Source organism: Centroberyx affinis, unplaced genomic scaffold (assembly GCF_046629955.1).
Source record: "Centroberyx affinis isolate AG114_WGS23_722 - 3 ecotype Tasmania unplaced genomic scaffold, CSIRO-AGI_Caff_v1 ptg000338l_1, whole genome shotgun sequence".
Lineage (NCBI taxonomy): Eukaryota > Metazoa > Chordata > Actinopteri > Beryciformes > Berycidae > Centroberyx > Centroberyx affinis.
Window position 1 is genome coordinate 34,086 of NW_027279013.1, and position 27,358 is coordinate 61,443.

The 27,358-nt window shown below is 43.3% G+C and overlaps 1 protein-coding gene across 1 annotated transcript in view; it reads left to right on the forward strand.

The window, feature by feature from the left end:
• Positions 1 to 15,955: 15,955 nt before the first annotated feature.
• The window catches only part of LOC139641083 (collagen alpha-1(XXVII) chain B-like), a 76,122-nt gene continuing 64,719 nt past the window's right edge, over positions 15,956 to 27,358 (forward strand). Inside the window, 2 exon segments of the mRNA XM_071515324.1 lie at positions 15,956 to 16,343; positions 21,564 to 21,634. Coding sequence (XP_071371425.1) covers positions 16,291 to 16,343; positions 21,564 to 21,634 — 124 coding nt within the window. The 5' untranslated portion in view covers positions 15,956 to 16,290.

The following is a 27,358-nucleotide window of genomic DNA, read 5'->3' on the forward strand; positions in this document are numbered from 1 at the left end:
TGTGCTTAGTTTGGATGTTAGAGGAAAAGGGGGGTGGGCGAGAATGGGTATTTCACCGGGGTTATCAAGTGGGCACCTCAACTGTAAGAAATTCTGATGTAACAGAATGACCTGATGCCACACCCCCCCAAATAAAAAAGGTGATTTCCAACCGTACCACTGATCTCAACAACATGAGGCTAACGGCATAGCTGACCCTTCTGGCTTGAACCGGCCAACAATTCAGTAACATTTTTAAAATTGAACATTGCATTACTTATAACGAGCTGGTAGTAATAAAATATGAAATATAAAAAAAACTCGAGGGAGGAGCCAAGCTAGTTTTAAAAAATTAAAAGCTACTGAATGGACCAGGAGGAGCTTCGTTCTGGAGCGGAATTTGACAACATGCTTTAGAAAAGAGGTGAAAACGGCAACACAGCTGGCCCGCATGTATGAATATTGGTTTATATCATTATGTCTAAATGAAATCTTCATAGCACACATTAGTTTCAGGATTGGTTATAAGGTCTGATGTCCCTTATTGCAGGTTTAAGGAATCTGGTACAGTGAACTAGGAACGCTTCATGTGATGGTCTCTCTTCTTGTACAGCATGCCACTGCAGGTGGTGAGCTGGTTGCAGTGACTAAGTAGATTGATCACACCAGAAGCCTCAGATGTACGCTCACATTTGATAGGTCTCTGGTGTCTCTGGACATAACACTCTTCTGACTCCACTGTCATTCTCTCGAAGGCTCTTAAGTTTACTCTAGAGGGGAGCAGCGGTCTGGTCTCCCTGCTGAAGCTGAAGAGTAGCTGCTCTAGCTCCCATTACTCAACTCACACCACCTGTGCAATGAGCATCCAGGACAGCAGAAATATGCTAAGAGGTAAGGGCATCTTGTGGTGACACTGAAGTGATCTGGTCAGCATCCTCTTCCACTGGCTCATGGTCACTATATGTAGGTGAGTCTGCAGTCACCACAGCTTGACATTTGGTAGTGTATCTGAATGCATCTTGCACTGTATCACGCCATGAACTTGCTTAAACAGTCATGCGTAAAACTGTAAGAAGGCAGTGGTGATGCATGGCTGATGAGCAAATGACTAAATTGGTCACAGAAGAACCTCCTAAGAGCAAGATGCCAATATGATATTACAATTTCAATTACAATTACAATTTCTCATTTGGCAGACGCTTTTATCCAAAGCGACGTACACATGAAATTTTAATACAACACAAGCAATATTGCAGCTGATATTAGCTGATATTGCAGCTAATATGTTTCACTAATATGTTTCACTGAGATTGGGCTCTGCTGGGGAAGGCCGCCGGCCTATCAATCTTCTCACCTGGTGGTATCTGAGAAAGACCTGCCCCAAGTCCATTAAATTAAGCATCAATAGCCAAAATGTAGGGTGTCTTGAAGTCTGGATGAGCCAGTGTGACACTTGTCAGTTCATGCTTGAAAGTCTCAAACATCTCTGTGCATGTCTTGGTCTAGTCAAAGGGTGAGAGCTTCACATACATGTTTTTCTTTTTAGGCTTTCAGCCCCTCCTAGCTCGGTGTTGAGTATTGGGCTCAGCTGTGAGCCTTTGGCAGAGCAGCCGTCTATAAAGTACTGGTCATAGAGAGCCTTTCCCAAAAAGGATCTAATCTTATTATGTTTTCTCATCAGATTCTATGAGGTCAGCTTCCTATGTTTCCTATGTCCCTCACTTTCACTGGGTTTGTCTGGACAGTTTTCTCACATATGATGTTGCCAAAAAAACATTGACAGAGGAACACAGTGACCTGGAGTCACTCCTATGTTCTCCTATATTCAGAAACAAAGGAGACATAGGAATTGGCACTTTGTTGGTGAGAGCTTCAGTTTGTTGACAGCAAGACAAGAACACCATCTGTAGTTGATTGAAAGGAAATTGCTCATTGGGTGCAAAAAACATCAAGGCATCCAGATAGCACAAGAGACGCAGAAAGTTTTCATCTCCAAAGAAGGACATAATCATGTGCTTGAATGTATTTGGATATAACAGGCCCTGAGGCATGCAGTTGTAGTCATGTAGCAGAAAAGGGAATGTCCTGTCCTCCAGGTATAGGACAAAAGCAAAAAGAAAAAAAGATGAAAGTACAGCAAGGGTTTCAGCCTGGTCTGGCAAATGGATGGGAATCTGTCCAGGTGTTGAGCCTACTGAAATTAGTGACAAGACAGAAGTCACCATTTTTCTTCTACAAAACCTTCCATCTTGCGATCTGCCTTGGTATGTACTGCCATTGGAGGCATTACTTTATGTAATGCATACTTTGCAACTTCTTTGATGAGTGTGTTGTATAAAGTTTTACATTGTGTTGTCCCTTTGTACTTCAATGTTTTCGGCATTATTATTTGTAAGTCTTCACCCAGCTGTACTCCTACTGGTTACAAGTTACTGCTAATGCCACGCCTGATGCCATTTGAGGTACTTGGAAGACCATTGGGAGGCTACTAAGGACTTGTTTGCTGTGCAGTTCTGTTTCACTGTCTGACGAACGCTATGATGCTGAGTTTTTAATAGTTCATTTGTACATGCCGGTAAAATAAAGGCATTTTTTAATCCTTTGGGTGAATGCCTTGGATCTTTTCTTTGTTGGTAAATATAAGATATCAAGTTAGTTGTACTAATTTCACACATCTCATGAGTTTCACTGAACCCACCTTGTCAGGCACACCTCCCCATCTCTCAGTGTGAGACAGGAGTGACAGGAACTTAATGTGTTCAGTATTTTCAATGCCTGATGGTATAGACATTAATTTCCTGTAATTGAATATTCCTTTCAAAAGTTCCTTTCAACTTTTACCAATGTCTTGATAGCATTGCTACTGTAGCTAGGCTCATGTCATTGGTGTGGCCTGGCACCAGGGATGGGAACTCTGTTTGTGACTCACACTTGAATTGCATACAAATTGACTCGGCTCAGACTCTGGATTAGTGACTCGTAAACAATGAGCGTTTATAAAAGAATGGCACTGTTGCATGTTTTTTTTATTTTTAGGTTGCACATGGCATGTCACTGTAATAAACACAACAGCAGCATGCCCAGTTATGCCTAAACTACACAGCATGCGTAACATTTGTGTATCCAAACTTGTTGCGACCCAGTTACAGCACAGCATTTTAAGATTCTACACCAAAACTCTAAGCAGAACTATCTCCTCCACAAGTGACTCCAGGTCACTTGAATACTTCTTTTGAGTTTGGCTGCAGTTGTCTGTGATTGTTGTGGGGAAATAACAGAGAGATTATTGAGGAAAACAGCGATCCTGTGATCAATTTCTGTCAATGACCTGTCCATCACAACCATGAACACATGACTAGAGAATTTTGTGTAGCCTAGAAAGTGACACTCAGGTGATGTGGATGTGGATTCATCAGGCTGTTTCTGCTCTGTCTGTGTATCTTCTTTGTAAACATGTGATACTGTTGGGGACATGTTTTTCACTTCTGCCTCAGATATATCAAACTGATTGCGCAAGCTTGTTACATAAATAAACAGCATTGCACAGGTCTTGTTCTAATGGCTGAAGGGCAATGCTTGTCTTGAAATTGCTGGAGAACACAGTTCAACATGTTGCATAGAAAAGCCACTTCATGTTTATCATTTTTTTTGTAATTTGACCTACTGCAGCTTCATCTTGAGTGTTTAAATTCTGGTTAGTGTCATCTGCAATCTTCTTCAGACACTCTTGAATATTGGTATAATTTATGCAAAACACCTGGGTAGCTTGTGAGTGTGCAGTCCGTCTCATGACAGAAAGAGTCTCTGGTGTTTGTTTTTGTTTGACTGCAACCCTGCAGCAATCACCTGCCATTGTGATGTTGATTTAGAGCAAAAAAATAAAAAGGGTTTTAACATAATTAAAGAATTCCACTGTGTCTGAAAAATTGACACTGTAGACCCCAACCAAATTGAGTGTGTGTGTTGCACAAGTAACCCACTTGAAGACCTTTGTAGACGCAGATAGGAGTTTTGCTTATTGAAACATCTTCTCAGGGCAGAAACTGTTATGATTGGTTCAATCAGGCGACCAATCAAAACAGAGAGGAGGCAGGCCAATTTGAAATAAAGCGGGACTGTGACGGGCAGAGCTGGCATTATCAAAGACAGAGGTAAGTTAGCTAACGCAAATGTTTTTTATTTGTAGGTAGAAAGAGACAAGTGCTCAGGTGCAACAGTTTGCTGACTATGTAAACAAGTTAGCTGTTAGCTAGTAGTTACTAAAGTTAGCTGGTATGGGCACGGCCATAGAGATCAGTTAGACATAGCCAGCTACTTGGTCACGGCTTGTGTGTTAGCTAACGTTAGCTGGCTACATAGCATAGTTAGTTTTATTTACTGTAACTTGTTTTAGGCAGAAATTAACAAATTCACCTTGCTTTTAAACCATGTGTAGGCATTGTGCTATCTGCCCCGAGCACACTAGGCTATAAGTCTCATGCCTGTTCTGGGAACAGATTTATTTACAGTAGGCTATAAGACTCATGCTTGCTCTGGGGGCAGATTTATTTACAGTAGGCTGTAAGACTAATGCTTGTTCTGGGGGCAGATTTATTTACAGTGGGCTGTAAGACTGATGCTTGTTCTGGGGGTAGATGTCTACTCATGCCTGTTCTGGGGGAACATTTATTTACAGTAGGCTATAAGACTGCTTGTTCTGGGGGCAGATTTATTTACAGTAGGCTATAAGACTCATGCTTGTTCTGGGGGCAGATTTATTTACAGTAGGTTATTAGACTTATGCCTGTTCTGGGGGCAGATGTATTTTGTATCCTGTTCCCAGGGCAGAATTGAACTAGTTCTGGGGGCAGAGAAGAATCTTTGCTTTTCTATTCAGTCTTTAGCTAGTATTATCTGCTCAGTGCACAGTAGGCTATAAGACTCATGCTTGTTCTGGGGGCAGATTTATTTACAGTAGGCTATAAGTCTAACTCGCCGTAGGGACATCCCCATGAGAAGTAAGCCAGAAACATTCGGGAGACTGCTAGCGAGGAGGACCAACTCCCCACCCCTCAGCTAGGACACACGACCAAAAGAGGTCCCAGCTTGCCTATAGAAATGACAGTGAATGAACTACCCATTCAGGCAGTCACTGATACTGGTGCAGAAGCCACAGTGATATCTGAAGAGGTTTATAACATGCTCCCAATAGAAGGATGGAAACCTCTCAGCGCAACCTCTCTCCGGAATGCTGGAGTTGGAAGAAGAATGTCTGCCATGGGTGGATTGGAGGTGACACTGGAAATTGGGAGCCGGAAATTCAACTGGATGGCACGTGTGCTCCTGAAAGACAACATTACCCTACCAACTGAAAGTGAGTGCCTTGTTTGGGGTAAAGTTGATAAGCCAAGGCCTGGCCTTCCAGCAGTTCTGGAGCCACTGAACATAACAGAGGCTGTCTCATTGGGAAGTGTTGCCATTTACATGGACCTCCGTGTTCCTCTCAGTTGCCAAAGCAACCCTGCCCCGTGGAGTCTGTGTTGGTATTTTGGTCGAGACCCTCCCTGATGATCCCCTAGTCATATCTGACTCAGAGAGTGACCAGCGGAAAAGCATGTCAGAGGAGGAAAGCAGCAGTATAGCTAAGCCAATGGTTAGAAGAGTAGCAAGAAATGTGACAGATCCAGAACACCTGCAAGCTCTATACACAGCATCAAGCGAGGCTCTCAGTGGAGATCAGCAGGAGGTCACTGATTGAGCTCCGCCTAAAGTATAAATCTCTCTTTGCAACCAGTGATACAGACCTCTCTGCTGTCACCCATATGATCGACACCAGAGGGTCTGCCAGACCAGTACACCAACCAGTCAGGCGGACACCTCTGGGATTCCAGGGAGAGGAAGAACAGCAACTCAAGTAAATGCTGGAGGCAGGAGTAGTCGCACCGTCCTCCTCCGATAGATGAGTGTCTTGGCCAATCAGCTTCCTGGGGAAGCCACTGTCTTCTCCACCCTGGAGAAGACACTGCGGATACTGGCAGATTGCCGTGGACCCAAAAGACCATGATAAGACAGCATTCATTACCTGCTACAGTCTTTACGAATACACCAGGATGCCATTCGGCCTCTGTAACACACCTGGTTTCAGGATGGAACTGGTACTCTGTGGGTATCAGTGGAAGATGCTTCTCATCTACCTGGACGATATAATCAGTGTAATCAGCTGTAACAGTTTTGCCACCTTCTCCTCGGCAATGACCAATGACATTCATCACCAGGATCCCTTGGTCAGGCCCCATGCAGTCACCCTCAACAACTACTATCCCTTTAGCTGGGACTGGTGTCCCTGCCACAACAATAGCATAGCCAAGGTAGCTTTCAGTGTGAGCCGATGGAGGCGGGATGAGTCATGCATGGGGAAATGGCCGAGCCACTTCTGAAAAAAACTGAGATTAAACATGGTTACTTGAGATCCTGTATCCAACATGCATGGTATTTTGACTCCACTTACCTCTACCTCCACTTGAGGGCAGGTTCCCACAAAGGCATTCTTTTCAGGGCTTTCCTCCATGCTGGTGCCTGAATACCCAATCACTTGCCCTACAGTGGCTGGGGATTCCTCTTTAACGATACAGGTTTGTCTCTTTGGGTGAGACTGGCCCAATCCCAGTGTCCACCCTATGGACTGAGGACTGAGCCCTCACAGACTTAATTGATCACCTGTGTGCACAGCTGTAGTGCCTGAGTGCGAGAAGTTGTGAGGGCTCAAAATGGTTTATGAGGAATGGGACAGTACTTTGTGATATCAAGTCTGTTGCTTGTATTTTTGTCTAAACAGCATTATTATCCTGAATTGTGTTTTTTTTTTTTTTTGTGTTTTTTTTCTGTTGGGATGTGTGATACATTGATACATTTATATTAACGTCAACAACGCTATGAATTGTGGGCAAGTTCCTCAGAAAAGTCTGTCGACATGCGGACTTGCAGAGAGGCCACATATGGGCATTCAAAAGTCCGCACCAGAGCCCACACACTTGCTGGTTTTTCAGCTGGGACAGCCCTAAACGCTCACGGACTTATCGGGAACGCGCCTCAAAGTCCGTGAGGGAGGGCCTTAGTTGCGTTGGACATGGCCTGATTGCCCACATTCAATGCAGATGGGTCTACCCTGCTTATCCCACCGGAATTCGGTTCTTCTTCTGATAGAGCTTCCCCTGGGCTCATCTGTATGAGTTGGGGGAATAACAGGTTGTGTTGCATGTTGTCGGACCTCCTTCACCAGAATCTCTGTCAGGGTGCTGAGCTGCTCCCTTATTTCCTGCTGTAGTTCAGCCCACATGTCTTCCTTCCACTTTTCCAGGTGTTCAGAGGTTAATGATGGAAAAAGGATAGTTAAAGGATAATGATGGTATGGCAAACTTGGCAGTCTTTCCCTCCCATTTCCTTGGCCAGTGCCTCTGCACAAAGGGTGAAGGTCATCTCTGGTCAAGATCTTATGAGTTCTGGAGCTCCTGCTTCAGGGTGCCCTCTTTCAGATGAACTGGTGGCAGAGCGTTGATTCACCCTTTGCAGAGCCATCAAGTTCTGACTTAAGCCACCGGCTGAACAGCTCCCGTTTAAGCAGAAGTTAATCTGCTTACAGTCAAAGAAATGGGAACGGAGGGTTGGTGTAGGAGTGAGGCTGCCAAACCGGTCTTGTAATGTAGCCCACAAAGCAGCAGTGAATTTCAAGACCCATGATGTGCACATATACAAAGGCATTGCTAATGGAGTATATTGGGGAACAGAACTTGAAGCAGATAAACTAGGTGTCCCTGATGCTGATGCGCTAGAGTCCCCTGACCCTCTGTCTGCCTGGTTGTTCATGTCAGGAGTGCCCCAAGGGAAGATTCTATTGACAACGCCAGAAAGAGGTGTCATAGTTTGAGACCTCAACTCCACCCAACACAGGACTACATTTTCTCTGCACAAACTCCAACACAGAAGACCAGGACAAGCAGGAATACAAAAATATTCTTTATTAGAAATATCTCAAAAACAATTATTTGCTCCCCAAAAATGTAAATACTTTGCGGATAGACGTATTCTGGAATCTGACAGGAATGACAACCCCCCTCAGTAATTTATAGGAGTAATAAAGTAATATTTATGCCATCCAGATCGTTCATTAAAATTACTAAGATGCAATGTAACGTTACAAAATTACTTTACCAATGTTGTCCAAAACTTGTCCAATACATAATTCCATCCAGAGAGGGGGAAATCTGTCGAAAAAGGACAAATCTGGGGACTGTTCACGGAAAACCAGGACTATGGGTCACCTTAAACTAGCATGGTAATGATAGTTACCATATACTAGTAGTAAGACTGTAACTAGCTCTTTGTCACTGGAAAACCCTTTCTAGTTTTTAATAGTATCCATTTGAAGAATGCTAAACCAGTATTAATCTGGTGCTGGGAATGGTGATGCACAAGTTTCTTTCCTGTGCACTGTTTCTTTGTTGTAGATGGAGGATCACTATATGTAGCGTCTGACAGTCCTGACAGATACATAATTACCGTTAACATTATCTTTTTAGATAGTCAGTTGTCAACTTTGCCATCTCCAGTCCACCTCCAACCTAGTTGCCACTACAGGTACCCTTACTATACGCACACACACACGACACAGACCATCACCTCTGCCCTATAATGGGGATTAATATTGAAGGAAAATGTGAATCCCCAGTATTTGATGAATTGTTCATCATTAGTCATGACCTGACCTAAAGTAAAATATTCCTTGTAGCAATTATTTTTTCTTTCATCATTAACTGCCACGTTGACCACTTGGAAGTCCCCCAATCTCCTTTGAATAAAACATGACCCTCATTTATTTGCTTTATTTAAGATAAGGCTGTTCTATCCTTCTGCAATAAGATAACTAAATGTCTCTCAGAATGAAAAGCCTCTTTATCGAATGATCCAGCCCTTCAACTGCAGGAATGAACCCAGCCCCAGACACACAGAATGACAAGCATTTTTCAGTCCCTATTTCTGCTCTTTTACATCATATAAGCCTTCCTATTGCTTGCCAGGGGAAATGAAATGTTTATTATATAGCCCTGAGGGCTTTTGCAGAGAGAGTTTTGGTGGACTTAAAGAAAGGATAAGCTTTTCCTCTCTCCCCTCCAAACTTGGCTTCCTCCCATGGCATATGAGAGGCAGGAGGTAGAGGTAGGGTCACAGCAGTAGTAAAGGAGAACCAGCAGGAGGAATGAAAGAGAGAGGGAAAGAGAGAGCATAGGGAGTTAAGATTGGCAGTCCTGCCGATCTCCTGGGCCTTGGTCTATGCGTTCCGCTGGACAGGACAAAGCTGAGCAGGAGTACATCTGCCCCTACTAAGACCTTCCAAAGACCTGGGACAGCTTATGAGTACTGAGTGTAGCACATAAAAGCCTCCTCATAACCTCTCCACTGAGAAGCTTTAGTTTGGATGGATGGATCCTAAATCTGTCCAATCTCCTTCCTCCTTTCCGATGCAGCATAAGATAGATGGAGGCTAAGTGGACAGATTTAGAGATGAATGGGCGTTTATGCATATAATGTGAGTGAAGTGGGAAACTTTCCCTGTGGCCGTAGGGCACATAATGTAGCATTTATGGGTTCACTGATTCGATAGGGAACTCAATGTGATTTTTTTTTAATAGCAGAAATATACAGTGCTCCCATCTGTACACCAAGGAGATATGCTACACATATCATTAATGGTATGCTTTATGCTTCAGGCTAAAAGTGGTAAGCAACATTTTGCTGTGAGAGGAATCCTCCAATTTAGAGTCTCCTTTATTAGAAGGAAGACCATTCTTTTCTATATGGCCATATTAATGGTGATGGCTAGTGTCTCTGTCCGGAAGAGGAAGTTATCTCATTGGTGTGGACAGGACCCAGGGTCACATGGCTCCATGATTCCTGCCTGTATAGGAAAATCCTCCAATTTCCTGCAGTCACTGCGGCCACAATGAGTAGGATAATATCCCACTATCAGAACCAGCTGAGACTGATTTCCAGGCAGAGCCAATGGCTTGGAATGGTTTTGGTTTACAGGACAGTTATACATGCAAGCAAACATTTTTGTATAGTGTGGATGCATGTGTAGCCTACACAAAAACATTAAGTATGCCAATGAGGTATACACACAAACACTAGCAATTTCCTATATTTAGTCATATGCACACATCACTACTACTTCTGCACTCACTTCTACTGCACATACAAACTTATATGAAGAGCTCAGCTGGTGTTCCCTATGTCACATTCAAAATCTAACACCTAGAGAGGCTACATCAAAGATAAATACAGGGCCTCCCTTAGTATGAAGGGGAAACAGCCCAGGTAGGAAAAAAGATGACTCCAACTGGCCATGGGTGGAAGCTGGGATAGCAGCGTGTGTGTGTGTGTGTGTGTGTGTGTGTGTCTCAGAGAGAGGAGGATGGAGAGGAAGGTGGGAGTGAGGGCAGAGAAGGGAGTAGCATAGCAGTAGCTGAGAATTCTGAGTGAATGACCATCTGTTTGGAGGGATCTGGGGGTCTGGGGGAGTGACACTTCCTGACCACTACTGAATTATGTCAGAATGATCATGACAGAGGAGCTACGGGGCTCTCTCTCAAGAACCCCTAACCCCTAACCCCTTCCCCATGGTTTAGCACCAGCCTTCACTGACCATCAAAAACAGAGTAAAAATGTTTTATGCCCCCTCATTTTCTTTAATATCTCTGTGTCTCTCTGTTTCTTTTTTTTTTTCAAAGCTCTGTTCCTGTGATATTGATATAGAAGAATGGTGTTTCCAGCAGCATGTTGTTATGCTTTTCCTTTCTTACTATTTGCCTTGTGTCAGGCAGGAGCAGAAAGAGGCTGACGGGGGGTAGGTGGGCCATCTCTGGGATGCAGAACACTGGGCCCGGTGTAGCAACTGGTTCCATGGGGGGAGTGGATACAGCATCATAATGACCAAGCCAAATATTTGTCTAGTCCATATTCTGAGAGCATAATGAAGTCCTTTTAGAGAAGGCATCATTGGAATCTGGACAGTGATTTTATGCCAGAGAGAGGGCAGGTTTCACTGGGCCCTGCTGTTTCCACTTAGGCTAACCTGGTCTCTGGTGGCCCAATCCAAATTCAATACAGAGCCTTGTGTCCAGAATAAGAATGAATTATAGCTCTGTTTGGCAGATGATAGGTAGTGAATCGGAAATTGAAGTTGGATTTAATCATATAATCAAGAGATGAATTACACACTAAGGTGGGATTTAATTAGACTGTGAATTGAATAAGAACTTGCTCAGAATTTGAATTAGGGTTATTTTAGCAGACTTCTCTCCTACTGTATATAGTGTCAGAGTCCTCTGTTTATGGAGGGCGAAGCTTGCTGAGCGGAATTTCACAGCATCCGACCCGGCAATCTCTCTCTCTCTTTCTCTCTCTCTCACATACACACACACACACACACACACACACACACACACACACACACACACAAACATCTAAGACCTGCATACCAACGCACATATGTATACTATATACAGTACATCTTCTATGCCCATGCTCATACAGGTGTGGACTAACTTCATAGTCCGTTGGGCCTTTCTGATGGTGCCAAGTCAGCCTGAGTCAATACTCCCTCTGGCTGCCAAAAAGTGTGTCAGGAGTGAAAAGAGGAAAGAAAAAAAAAAAGATACCATAGTGAGTTATACTACCCAGGACCACTCTGCCCCACTTTTACAACCTCTGCTCCACTGTCAGCCCATACACAGGTTGTAGATATAGCGTGATATTTCCCTTTTGCAGGCTAGCTAACCATACCTGCCACCTGTGTGTGTCCACAAAGTTCCTGAAAGTCATGCTGCTGAAAGTGAGAAAACCCTCTCTATAGGAAGACAATGTCCACTGTTGGAGGTGTGAGAGCCTTGGTGTCAGAGATTACATATAGCTTAGATGTGTATAGTTTCAGTGCCCTAGAACATCTGATTAAATGGTGGGATCTGTCCGTCAACTCTGAACCGTAGTCAAACAATTAAACAAATATCCTGAAATATGCATAGAAAAACATGAGAGTAAACAATTACAGAAAACAATCTAAAAACAGCACGTAGTGTGACAACACAACTCCATATTTCACACGTAACAAGTGCTGCTCTGCGTGGTGTTGACACATTTAATCTGGGGTAGTCAGGTCTGAGATCCTGCACTAAAAGAGCTTGCCTCCCCCAGCAGGTTATTCTGGTGTTATTATGAGAACACAACATGCTCATTATGGTTGTGGCACTGCATTCAGGGTGGCTGTCTGCTCTGGTGTGCCAGCACTGGAAATGCTTGTGGCGAAGGAATGACAGAGAGAGAGAGAGAGAAAGAGAAAGAGAGAGATAGAGAGTAAAGGGGGATGGAGAGCAAAGGAAGCATAGAGGGGATGGAGGGAATTTAGAAGACCAAAGAAAAGAGGATAGATGAGACAGTAAAGGGTGTGACAAATGAAAAGAGAAAGGAACAGAAAGAGAGGGTTTATACATACCATCTTCTGAAGAGATAAATTAAATATAGTAGAGACAGAGAAAGACAGAGAGAGAGACAGAAAGATAAAGGCATCGACAGGGACTGAGAGAGACATTAATCCTAGCAGACAGAGACCTGTTTGAGAACCTTCCACATCCTGGTTCATCACCAAACCAGACCTGCACAGGAAGACGACAGAACTGGCAACCAGGAACACAAACAGCTGGGTAGAGCCACCTGTAAAGGAAAAACACACGCCACAGAGACACTCCACACTCACACTCACACACACACGCACGCACACATACACACATTCCTTGTATGAACAGTCTACTTGTGTGCAGTGGGGCTGAGAGAGACAGCACTGTCTGGTTCACCACTACCACCTCCATAACCTCTGCCATTGCCCAACGTGAAAACACATCATCAACACAGAGCTGTCTGTCTTTACAACCTATTTATTTGTTGGATGACATTAGGTTGTTTTATTTCCAGACGTGCTCTGAAAACGCCACTGTTCAAGTTCTTCAGTGGACACCTCTCCTAAGGTGTTTTACATTAAGTTTTATACAGTCATTGTCAGAGTAAATCAGTTGAAAACTTGAGTCAGTTAAATAAAATCCCACTTCTTATTTTTACATACTTAAGATCAAATTGCCATCATGAATCTATCATAAATCTGCTGGACTTGTACGGTACAGTAACTTAAACAAATTTCTATGAAACACGCTATTTATGTAAAAGCAATGGCATCTGGATTCACATAAACTACAAACAACATGTGAACACCCAACCAAGCCTGGTGCCCAATTTTGTTAGCTTTCAGTCCACAAAGCCCTGTATTGGTTGCATATGTGTAGGTACAGTACCCAGCTCACTGTAAACATTGATATCTAAACAGCCTGTATTGCTGTTACTGTTGCTGTGCATCAAAGAACAGTCTTGTGTCCTCACTAGGCCCAGGCTGCAATTTGGGCTCAAGGCGTGGTCCGGCACCCGTTGGGCTGTGTCCGCCCTGCGCACCAGTAATGACCCCTTCCCTATGGGGAGCGTTTGATCTGGGCTGCCTCTGTGCCTCGGCGGGGCCTATTTCTGGAGCGTGGGGGGGATAAAGGGAGCTTTCAGACCTGGTGCCAATGACCATAATTAAGCAGCTTTAAGGGGTGGCAGTGAGCGCGCTAGCGAGCGCAGAGTTTGTAATTTGGAAGAAGGGGGCAGAGTCGCTGTGGCTCATTGGAAGTACATGGGAGGGTCGGGTGGCACCCAGCACTGAAACACAAGGGACAGAGTGTGTGAAGGGTACTGTAAAGAGGATGTTAATGACTTGGGTCCATTAGCACCCACCTCTGGGGTTGGCTGACCAATGGCCTTAGGCAGAAACACAGAGAGGTCGCCATGACTGACACGCTCAGTCAGCCCCACCCTAATAATGTGTCATTCATGGTGACCTCTCTGTGCTTCTGCCTAAGGTCAGCCAGCCCCAGGGATGGGTGCTAGTGCACCCAAGTCATTAACATTATCTTTATATCCTCTAGACTCCTCAGCTAGTTTGTCCATTGATGTTGTCCACTGATATTGCTGTGTACAGTATTCATCTGAACTGGCTGTTTGCTGTATTATTGACTCAAAGTGTGTATGACTATTCATTCAGAAGTAGTGAATTTGAGGTGGAGTATGGGTGATAAGGTCCTGCTATCAGATAATAACTCACCTAATTATGCACTTTAAAATATGTTTTTTAAGGCCAAAACAAGATTGCTGACAATTATTAATCATTCCTAACATAATAAAGAGAATTAACCAAGAGTTGATAGGCTGAGGCCCAGGCCAGAGGTTTGGGTTTCTCAGCAACTGAAAAAGCTTTAGTTCAGCTGATATGGGAGAGGTTAGTACCATTCATTCATTAGTCCCGTTCTTTCATTCAGTATAGACAACTGCTATGCTTACCTGTGTCATGTTCCAGATCATTTTATATATCATGCTGTTTCATGATTAAATGCCTACTAAATAACATAATTAAATTAAAGGATTTTTAAAGAATCTTTACGTCTGACCATACTTTTGTTCTCTTTGTATACATTTCTCTTTCTCTCTTTTTCTTTCTCTCTCTCTCTCCCATCTCTGTTCTGTCAGTGAACTTTTGAACACCTTTTCCAGTCCTTTAACACCCATGAATGCATGTTGTTTCTCCACTGACAGTGAGAGGGGAAGATGGATATGCCTGTTGTCCACCTACAAAGCCTCTGGCGACCCACTCCCACTCTACAGGAGGTGAAGCACAATTTCTCAAGCGAAGACAAATATCTTATCACCACCTAAGTGTACATGTTCATGAACGCTCAAACAGATGTCAGGTTGTAATTACTGTCTCTCGTGGCTGTGCGGAGGCCTTTGTAGGTCCGATCCTGCACCAGGCCATGACCCCTGTTAAGGTTAATGGGAGCTGGTCCAGGTGTGGCTCCCTCTCCATGACAGAGTGCCTCCATTAACACTTCTCTAACGAAAAGGGTGATACTTCTGTTGACACTGATGCTGCACATTAGAGAACGGTGCATGACAGATCTGTATGAACAGAGAGGTTTACATGAGGTTCACACTACCTCACAATATTGTGTGTGTGTGTGTGTGTGTGTGTGTGTGTGTGTGTGTGTGTGTGAGAGAGAGAGTGTGTGTGTATGTGTATGTGTGACAAAAGAGAAGGAGAGATCTTTCACATAAATCTTCAATTCTTCAGTTAAAACATCATGCTATATAAAGATGGATCTTCATACTGTGCCTTAGCCTCCTGTCAGCAAGCATTACTGTATTTCAACATTCTGTAAAGCAGGGTCATATTTCTCCACAATCTGGCTGAGAGTTACCTAAGAATGTTCCCTTATCTGACTAAATCCACCCTCATTACCATCAATCTCTGTATCGGTGTGCTTTACAACATACCGGATTCCCTTTACTTTATAAAGCATCACCACAGATCCTTCACGTTGTTTACACCAATAATGTGTAAGGGAGAGGAGACACACCTGCCAAGTTTACAGTAAAGTCATAAAATTTCATGTTGCTGGGAAGTTGTCTCAAACAAAAACAAAAAACTAGCCAGTTCATCACCTCCTGAGAAAATCCAAAGAAGTCAAGTGGTTTTAATGGCTCCAGGCTATCATGGGTAATGATCTCTTGGAATTACCCCAATTATTCCACCTATTGACGATAACAAGGTGGACAAACAAGGAGAGACCCTGCTGTAGCTGTAGGCGTCCCTTGTTTGCCAGTTTCTGTCTATGAAGCGCTGCCCACCATATGACACCGTGGTTTATGGTTTACCGGGGCAGGGGTTTGAGTGGGTCCGTGTGGCCACCCCCTGGAGAAGGCGTGTAGTTGCTCGCACAACCGCTGGGCTTGTAACTTGACACCTGACTGTGCGGCGCGTTTGCCATCGCTTTACCCACAGAAAGCCTATTTAAAAAGGAAAGGGATGAGTCCTGCGCTCCTGACTCCGTAACCCCCTCCAAGAACCCAGCTTTCTCTCTGGCTGCGCGTCCCTAAATCTGGATCGGCATAAATGAATGAAACACAAGGGAATATCGAAAGACAATCACACAGGAAAACTCTCTGTCAAACCATCCAACAGAACGACCCAGGGAGTTTATGTCGGGCTTGATAGGCAAATCAATATGAGTTTTTTCCTCTGGAACTTCATCTCAAGCTTCTCAAATGTGTAAGACGGCGACTGGTGCCTTCTGCCCCCCTTGCAAAGGAGTCACGCTGTGATTAACGGATCAGGTTTTTGACTGCCAGGACAAATGAATACAAATGAATTTAGGCACCCGAAGGAGAGATTGCAGAACCTCTCATCTCGACACAAAGTAAGTGGTCTTTCACTCTCATGCTTCTGTGTGGTTTGATGATAGGATGTTGGAAGTGGGAATGGTGAGATCGATCAATGGCAGAGATGGAGTTACAAAAGAAACTCAAAGTAGAACCGACAGTAGCAAGAGGGTTTGAATGGACCTTATCAGAGTAGGCTACTAGTCGACCTCCATGTGCTTACCTGTGTTGTGCCGGCTGGCAGTGGTCCAGCTCACCATGCAGGAATAGTGTCCACTGGTGACCATTGACGCTCTGACGTCTGTTTGGACCATGGCGGCAATTTATTATTCTAAGGTATGACACTCGCCATATCTTAGCATCAATGAGTCCAAATGTGATCTTGTAGTTTTTGTTTTTATAATGGAGAGAAAAGACCAAGCAAAATCGCCAGATAGACTATTTATCTGTAAGCCATATAAAATATAGGATATAAATCACATCAAACGGTGTACATCTGTGCAATGTTGTTTAGTGACCTACGTCCACTAATTTATCACACTGACCAGATAATATGTTGTCAGTTAATTGCTCTACTTGTCCATAGAATGTAGCGGGTTTGGAAGTTTTGGTGGCAAAATATTGGCTATTAGATGCAGGACTTTGCCATACTTTAGGCTACTAAATTGACTCATCTGATTTGGACGACAACTACAAATATTATGTAGACCTATCAAGTTTCAGTGGCTGATCAGCATCTACTGCAGCGTTTGTTGCACAGATAGCCAATTTTGTTGCGATAATTTCCATTTTGGCCCTTTACGCACGAAGTGCGCAAAGTTCACAATTAATGGCATTAGGAGCCATATGAACCTTTGAGTAAATTAGAAGAGTCAAATATTAAAGTCATTTTTTGCTCTCGGATTGCTCATTCCCACGACAGCATAAAGCGAGACTGCTGCTTTTTAATTTACGCAAAGCGACATCTTAAGCATGAGTGATTTTATCACTCAGTGCCACTAAATCCAGACGTTTTATGCGTCGCTATATTTGCTGCATGGGTTTTCGCGGAGAGTGAAAGTAAGTTATGAACTAAAACATTTGGTCTTGACTACGTTGTTGTGATAAACATCTAGGCTATGTTTTGAAGAAATATGCAGCTGCTCTGTTCCCCAAATTCATTCATTCATTCATTCATTCATTCATTCATCCATGCACTAAATCATCATCGTCTGTTTACATTTGCCAAGCTCACCCTTATTTAAAAAGAGAGTAAATTAGACGCAGTATCACAATTAGAAGTGCTTTATTCCCCAACTTAAGTAACTAGCTATAACATAACTTCTCTTGGCATTCAAATCATAATAGTGTACAGGATGAAGTAGCAGTGATGGATAGTGACCCGTGCGCTACAGGCTGGAGTCGGGGGAGTAGGGGTAGTCAGTTCAAATGCTGGTCTGATATCCCCTTCATTCTTACCTTAGATTTCTGTTTGGGTTTACTACGCCTGAACATCTGGTTAGGCTACTGTTCAACATCTCAACGAATGAATGGATCAGTCATAGCGAGGAGGAGGGGATACAGAAATCTAGGAAGTAGTCCAAGGAATGTCCGGAGATATGACCTAAGACCGGCGTTTTCCCCCACAACTTTGCTCTTCATTGAAAACAAGTTGGCCAAATGGCATGAGCCTGATTTATCATAGCCCACCGATCTGGATGTTTTGCAGGAAATTGTGTGTCATGAGTTAAAGAGAAAAGTGGGTTTCAGATTTCTTTCTACATAAATTAAGCAACAGTTCGACAATGCCTATAAACTTTATTCAAACAGCAAAGGTATGCAGGGATTGCTATCTAGTAATGAAACTCTACCTGTGAAGTGCCAATTGCATGGAGCATGATTCACCATTTGTCCACATGGTGTCGCCCTCTATGTCTCACTTCAGGGCAAACCATTGCTTCAGTATTTTCTCCTGCATTTATGCTGAGACAAGTAGCCTATGTTGACAGATTCTAACGCTGAAAAAAAATAAATTAAATTAAATTAATGCTTATAATGATAAAATGATGATTATGATTTTCATAGATTTTCAAAGTGAACAAGTCTTACTCTAGTGATTTTTAGCTTGGTTCATTGATTAAATAGTTCCAGTTATCTCTAAATCCAGGGAGAGCAAGTTATCATGATGAGTCATATAACATTTTACATTTCAACATTTCAACTTCAATGTCCTCTCAGACATTATAAAGTGAAATGTGAAGCGGTCAGGAGATAAACTAGTCTGAAATGAGAGACGGCTGGACAGTGGAGAATAGAAGATGTAGGTGCGCCACTGGTATAGGAGACGTTAGTTGGACCCTCGTCCTCATCAACCCCTGTCAGTGTCTCTTCACATCTAGGAATGTTCCACTGTGTGTGTGTGTGCGTGTGTGTGTGCGTGTGTGGGGGGTAGGGTTGCCTTTGGGAAATCCTTTCTGGGAATGAATGAGTAGGCCAAGTCATTGAAAAGGAAAGGAAACCATACTAACTCCCAATGACATTTGGTTAAAGTGGCTCTTTCTCAATCTTTGACTGGCTGCCGGCCTCAAGACATCGGGCTGCTGTTTGTGTACAGATGAATGACTGTGTGGGGGGGGGGGGTGGGATGGGGGTCGAGAGGTTAGAATCAGAGAGCTTACATATGTGTAATGCAGTTAAGGTTAATGAAAAGACAGAGGATGATGACAAAATTATTAGAGGGAGAGTTGAATGAAAGAAATACAGGGAAAGAGAGATGGGTTTGAGAAAATGTTACCAAATGGAAGAGTGAGACAAGTCTCATCTGACAACACCATTATATCCTTGTTCAAAATGACTTGTGACTGTATGTCTTTGCCGCTTGACATGTAGACATAGAAGGACAGCAAAAGGTATTAACTTATGAAAACTTTCTGTGAATTAAACATTGTAAGTAGCAGACAGATATTCCGAAGTGTGTTGGCCATAGGATGTGTGTATTCATCTGACTAGCAGGCAATAGTGATCAAATTCACAGAAATGACCATCTCTGTCTTTCTAACTCTCTCTCTCACTCTCTCTCTCTCTCTCTCTCTCTCTCTCTCTCTCTCTCTCTCTCTCTATCTATCTATCTATCTCTGTCTATCTCAGTGTCTATCTATTTATCTATTGCTCTAATGCTTTATCAATCACTCTATCTCTATCTGTCCATCTCTCCCCTATTTATTCTCATTTGATGACTTGGCTATTTAATAACAAAGAATATTTATGTGCTAATTACTCAGTTTCCCAAAAGCTTTGAAAAGCAAAGATCAGCTGAAGTTCAATGTGTAGGTGTCCTGTAAAAGATGATCTCAGCAGTGCGGAGTATTTGCAGGACCTTTCCCCCGTCTGTCTTTGAAGTGTGAGTTCAGTGGCTGACTGTACAGTATATAGGTTAGGTCGTCTGGCTGGTAATTGATGAGTTAGGAGGAGGTGTCGTTCTGCTGGCCTGTATTTTGTCCACTCATCTCAGCTGAGGATTCCCCTGAGGAGTCATGTCATGGCTTGGTGTTGCAGTGTGAAAACCGCAACAGACAGGGTCGATGTGCCCTATTGATTCAAATCTCCATTGCAGAGTTTGGCTCCTAGCCACCTCTGCTTCACTTCAAAGCAACACCCCTCACTGCTCCATAGATGGAAAACCCTAACCTGTCACACACACTTCAAAAGCACCTCAAAGAAAACCAAAACAAACTACTGAGAACTTTTTAAAAAATATGAACTGCCAAGGAAAACAGCGATGTTTCCCAGGCAACTAGGCCCAGTTCACACAGAAGTAAACAGTCGGGGGGGCAGATTTGTCATTTGCGCTGCAGGAAAATTCTCAGCGTTTATGACTCATTTTCAACACTGGATCCCTGTCCAGCTGATAAGATACCAAATGAGACTGCAACCAGCTGGCTGACTGGGTGACACACACACACACACACACACACACACATACACACAGACAATACACAATACATGAACACACCCACAAGACTTGTCTCCCTCATTCACAAATTTCCTTGAATTGGTTCCGCGCACACACACACACACACACACTTGAGTAACCGCAGCCAGCTGCACGTGGTGTTTGGTTGATGGTGATGAAGCTGTGTTGTGTTGCTAACTAGGAGGTGGGAGAGTGATTTTCCAGCCTTGAGTGGCTGTTATTGGACTGCAGTCAGTCTGAATTCTAACTAGACACCACAAACACACATAATCACGCCCTCACACACATACACATAGATGTTTGCATATGCCCCACATGCTCTTTTAAAAGTCAATAGGGGACGTTGTGGTTGGTTGATGCAGTGGTTGTTTGGAGAAATATTTGTGTTTGCAAGATAGAGAGAGAGAGAATACCTCTTTCTTCTGGTATTTATGCACATTTTAACATAGGACAATGCAGGTAAATATGTTTATACAGTAGTTAAATACTTTTTCTGTCTTTCTCACGTTTCTGTATTTGGGGCCTCTGGCCCACCCCCATCTATCTGCCTGCTTGTCTGTAGCCCTCCATCCACAGCTGCTTTACACATTTCCTCCTCCAGTGTGTGTGTGTGTGTGTGTGTGTGTGTGTGTGTGTGTGTATCTGGGTGACCTCCAGCGATAAACAGTGGCTGCCCTGCCTGTCATCAGATCTTGGTCCCCCACTGAACTACCAGTCCACTTGCCAATCACTCTCCTCAGCTCTGCTGCACACCTGGTGGTGGTGAGGGCAGTGAGAGGGTCTGTTTTGTTTTGTGTGCGTGTGTGCTGGAGCATATGCATGTTGGTTTTGGGAAGAGGGTTGATGGATAAGGCTGTTATTGTATTTCAATACTACAAGCCACAAGTTGGAGACGGTGTGTGTGTGTGTGTGTTTTGGAGAGAGGACCATTCTTCACTCTGAGCTGTAAGTGCTTCTGCAGAGTCCAGTGCCCAGTTGTGATCCACATGGTAGATATAGCTTAGCTACTTTGAGTCTGTTCTTGGCTGTGGTGGCGATGTAAACCTCTGATGAAAACTCTAGACAATCGACATTTGGAAAAATTAGAAAATAACCTATCTTTATAGGATACATTAAACATCACTCATTTTGCTCCTGTGGTCTTTGTCTATTACTACAAGACACATGCTGTTGATTTCCTAACTAAAACATACCTTGAGATGCAAGCTCTTGAAATAATTGTAATGGTTAGAGATTAGAAAATGTTTGAGTTAATGTTTGTGTGAGTGCTGCCTCTTTCTAATGCCCTCTCTTCTCTTCCCCACAGGAGAGCCCTATTGCTCTGTACCGTTTTATATTGTACTTGTTACCTGGGACTTGCACAAGTACACTCTGAAGGTAAGACATGGCATTCAGTCATTTCCATTCATCTCTGTTCAGTCGCCTCCATTCTTTCCACACTCTTCTCCACTGCATATTTACCAGCGGAAAAACTGTAAAAGTTATTGGAGCATTGGGAGTATTTGGGGGTTATTCTTTGCCTGTTGGTCATAGCACAAGCATGTAAACACATTGCTTTGAGATTTGGACCAACCGTTTCCATGACAACCAGTGCTGAGTCAGCCAGTTCAGTGAGCGAAGGAGTGGTCAGAACACAGGTTCAAAGTTAGCCATGGGCATTAAAGAGAAAAGCCACTCTAAAATAAATCACGTCCTATGACTTGCGACATTCAGTAGATGGAACATGAACAAGTCTCTAAACCACTGTGGTCACAACTAGCCGCTCTAAATGTCAGGGTATGTTAGTGTGGCAGGAGCCTAATGATTACAAATGGAAGCTTGTGACTAGAAGACAAATCCTGACTGAGATAATCTAACCCTCAGTATTGCTGAGGTTCCTTTTAGCAAGGCATTTCAAAATTAACTGCTAACCAATTAACTTCCATTAAGGAGGAGCAGGAGAGGCTAGTTAACTGTTATGGGTAATTAATTAATTTATAATTATGTAATAATAAGACAACACATGAATCCATTTAGAAACCTTCAGTGTTCACTTAAAATGTAAAGTGTAAATCAAGTATATGGCCAAGATTGCATGCAGGCCCAATCACATGTAATGTAAAATTAAAATAACTAACTCTGTTGGGTGTTTGGACAACTCACATAAATGTTATTTTTGCCAATAATTCCATCATGGTTTGGATTGAAATGGACACCAAATCAGAGCAATCAGTGCTAAAAGAATTAGAGGATTTATGAGGCCAGTACACCAAAACTGACAATGTGGTACAGCATTTATTAGCATTTATGTTTGGCATGTACACACACTACAAATATAACAGCGACATCTTCCGCCCGTTCAGGTGACTTATCTTCCAGCTGCATCTGGTGGCAAAAGGTAGCCTGGAGTAAGAGCTTTGCCAAATTATTTTTTATTAGCGCAAGGCAGTAAATTTAAATGTCAGACACTGGAAATAATAATACACAGCCAGCAAGTGATTTAGCTTAGTTTTTCCAAATCACTATTATTTGCAATGATTAAACCAAAGGCTATTTGTTTATTTGTGCATCCTAAACTGAGGGAAACGTCTTGAAACCAAAAGTTCAAATAAGAGAACAATCCAAAAAATCATTTCAAATAAGTTATATTTATCATAGCAATTTGTTGATGTTTTTTCAGAAGAAGAGTTTTTGGGAGCCTATGTTATGTAATTCCAACACTGAGGCAGTAGTGCTTTAGACACTTGAGGAAGGAAAACAGGCAACACCACTTCCCAAAACTCCGTCTATAAGTGTGAAGGAGACCTGAGCTTCTTCCCATTGTTCAGCGGTTGTAAGGACTCTTGTCATCTGCCTTAAGCATCTGTTATGCATTAACAGACTTTGTGCCTTTGTGAGTTACAGTGTTGTTGAATTTTGAATAGGTCAGCAACAGTATCTTAGTGGTAGTTTGGCCTGAATGTCCAGTACACAGACACCTGGGAAGCAATGGACTCTGAAGGGGCAATCAAATGGCAAGAATTGAATATTCCTTGCGATGGAGCTGCTTAACTATTGTTGGGGTGTTACTCTTCAGGGAGGTGGTGGTGAGGGCACAGAAGACAGCAGGGTAATTGTCTCTGAGCTGCACAGCTCAGAGAGAGCTGATTTTCACAGCCGTCCAAAGGGGCCAGACTGGAGTGTGAGATACTTTGATCCTTTCCCTCCTCGACCATGGTACATCCTCAAGAGGGCTGAGGTGGTTGCCTGTTTTTACTTTATGCTGTGCCAGCTTCTAACAAAGTGGCCCCGCTCACCACGCGACCACCAGTACCAGGCATAGTGGGTAGAGGGGAGAAGCTCAAGGCAAAGACAGTGTTTATGGATGAAAATGTTCCCATTGACCTCCCTGTGAAGAATGAGCACAGTCCCATAGGATCACTCTCAGGGCCCTTGGCAGCATCTGGCCCAAATGCTTCCATTGGATTCCCTGTGGAGCTCAGCTAGATCTGGAAGAAAGTTGTTCATTTTCACAAATCTTGAATGTGTATCTGATATTTTCGGAATAAAGTGCATTTATGGGTTTTGTTGTAGGGTTGATATTCAATTGAAATCTTGAAATGAACTAAGAAATGGCTTAGTGTTAGGCAAGCTGTTGCTTCAAACAGAGATCCTCTGAGTGTGTTAGAATGAACCAGTGACTTCATCCATTAGATTGGATTACAGAGTGAAGAGCCTTGGACTTTCTCTCTGTACTACTAGAGTGACTTGGCAAAGAGTGAAGCTATGAACTGCAGCCATCCGCTAAACATAAGTCTGTCTGTCTATGTTTTTACATACATACAATATATCTCTCAAACCACATGGTTAGTGTATGCCCCAGTTAGAGTGTACAGTAAGTTGAGTTAAAAAACAAGCAGTTTGGAGCCAAGAGTCTAGGTACAGAAAAGATAAACGTAATAAGCCCTGTGCCTCACTGCCAAGTCCTGATGCCCTTTACTGTAGAGGAGACCACACAGAGAGGCAAATGCACTGTGTGGATGGGTCTACACCCAGTCAAACCATTTTATAAAGCCCTAATGTTTTGATGTAAGGGAAAGTCTTACTGCCTTATACATTACATGGAAAGACCACAAAGAACTGGCTGTATAACAAAGCCATGACTACATTTGGCTCATTCCTCACTGTGCTTTATCCCAAGAAAAAAGTTTTCAAAACAATGAAATTAATGAACTAATTATAGATTCAAGGAAGAGCCTGAAAAGCCAAATATATTTTTTATCTTACCCATGCAAAAAATGATGGACTTGGATACACTCCAAATATGTGTTTTAGTATGATGAAGTAAAGTATGAACCAGTTTACAATCAGATACAAAATTTGTCAAAACTTGCCATGTATGCACTTAATAGCATTTAGATCGTTAGAAGCAGAAATTAACAAACATGTTGTGTAGTTGAAGTGACGTTTTATGTAAGAGAACAACAGAAAGGAGCATGTTTGACACCTTTTTCATGTGAGTACTCTGTCCTCCTAGAGCATTAGTGCCTGTGCTGAGCTTCCTCCCTGTCCCAGGTCCAATATCTTGCTAGCTGCTGTTGCTTTCTTAGCTAAGCAGGACAGCAACTCTGTCAGGACTCTCGATCTGCCTTTCTTCCTCTCATCTGTCCCACCTTCTCTGTATCACCCCCACAGGTCAGAACAAACATTGCTTGCCCTCATAAATGTCATATAAAGAGAGAGATGCACTCAGTCTGAGTTTTTTATTCACATCTCTGTCATTTCACAAGCAGGACTACTATACACATGCTCCCATTAGAGGAGGCCCAGTGACCACAGGCCAGAACGGGCCCAGAGACAACAAGGATGGCGAGGGGCCCAGTTCTGAGATCACAGGGTATTCGCCTCCCTGATGTCCGCTCCCCTAGCCTCCAATCCCCTGCTAGAGAATGAGCGGCTGGGACTGCCCAGACCTGAACCCCACCGAACAGAGAGCAGCAGCTGGCTGGGATGCTGGAAACTGTAGTTTTCCTCCAGGCTGAGAGATGATGCTCTGCTCCCTTGTGGTTACTCTGGTCATGTTCTGGAAGGTTAAAGACTTGACTCAACTGGCCACAAGGACAGAGAGAGGAAGGGAAGAGGAGAGGCTGTTTGATAAGGCCAATGTGTTATGATCCATAAATCCCCTATCTCTGCAAAACAAAGTCACACCCTGATGTATTAATACCTGATGTGTAATAGCAGTATCAATTGCACATCATCAACATACAGCAAGTGCACACAAGCACTAATTGGTATGAAAGTGTTATTCTTTTGCCACCTACATCTACAATCCGTCATATTGCCAATATTCTTACCTGCCCTCTGCCCCTTATGCCTCAAATTCTTTCCCTTGTGGCAGTGTACATTTCCTTGTGCCTTAGATGGTCACTAGGAGAGGATTAGTTCCCTTAGCCTTATTGTGCGATCCTGGTACAGGCCGCTCTGGCTGTGACTGAGCCCCCTCACAATTACCTCCACTAGCCTTCATGTTCCCCCCTGTCTCAGCTCAGGGTCAGACATGGCCTCGTCTCTCCTCAGCACCTCACATGACCACAGGGATGAAGGGGCCAGTCAATGGGAATGGAAACTGGTGTGTGTTACTTGAAAAACAGTAGAGTGTAATCAGTTCATTGGGTTAAATTAGGTTCTGGCATTCATTTCCCTGTGTTGCAATTACAACAAATTGATTTTTGGTGAATTGATGTAGCTGATTATCAGTGGAAGAAAGCACAAACCTGTATCAGAAGCTGGAAATGAGGTAAAATAGGTAAACAAGCAGATAAGTAACCCAGAATGAGAGCTTTCCAAAACCAATTGCTTTGCATACTGTTGCAAGCTCAAGTCAGACTATCTTCTCATTAAAGGACTATCCTATGTAGGCCGAAAGCTTGGTGTATGGCTGTGATGCTGCCAGGCCTGACATGTGTGACATTGATACATAGAGCTGCTTTTATTTTGTCGATGGGAACTTATAGGAAAATTGGCTGGTGTGCCAATGTGGTCAATCCAACTGCCACTGGGGGAGAACGCTAAAATGTCTCCCTACTCCTCCTCCCTTCCATTCTTTCAGGAAGAGCGTATTTCCAAATCTACCAAAAATGAGTCCGGCATGTCCCATTAATATTTTTAAGAGGTTTAGCAGTTTTCCCTTTGCTTGACAGTGTCTGGGCATGGCTCTTGTTCTGCCATAACTTCAAGTTAAGTTTGTAATCGTACACTTCCTTGCAGACATCTGTTGAGTTTGCAATGTTATGTAGCGTGTGTATGATTATATGCACATGTGTGCATATGCTGTACATTTGTGCCTGTGTGTTGTGCTTGTGTATATGTACATTTGGACATGTGTGTGCACTGTGTGTGTGTGTGTGTGTATATGTGTGCATGTGTGTGTGTGTGTGTGTGCATGTGTGAGTATGTGAGTATGTGTGTGTGTATCTCACAGTAATGCTAGTGTTGCTGGCCATGTTTCCAAGCATTACCACAAAGACAGTACTGGGACTAGTATTTCTGTCCCTCTCTCCCTGTGTTTCACTCACAGTCTGTGAGTGTATGTTCAGGGACAGCACAGCTTGGGCATGAACTGCAGCAAGAGTTACTTGGCACTCCAGATGCTCAGTGTGACAGTTGTTTTTATCCTTTTGTCCTCTGTCTTACAATTTGTGTAATGCTCTGATGTTCTTGTGTTTTACATACATGGGCCAGACGTGACCGTCAAACAGACCGGGGGGGTCTGGCACCGTGTAGTTCCTAGAGCACCTCCTCTTTTTCATTCTTCGTATGGAATGGAAATAAAGTAACTTTGGGTTTTTTTAATACGGAACTGCTCTTGGCCTTTACTTATTCAGCTGTGAAGGGATTGTCTTTGTGGGAAAAAGCCTCCCAATTGGTTAATGCTCGAAGCCTTGCTCTCTTGTAACCTTCCTTCACTATAGCCAGTTTTATTCCGCATGACAATTAATTAATTCCGACTCTACAAATGTGACAGGTAGAACCTTGTTCATGATTGATGTAGTACTGCCAGGCTCCTACTGGCACCAAATTTGATCCTAGTTAATGAACACAGGCAGTAACCAGCTCTCTAAATAGCACTGTCCACGGTTT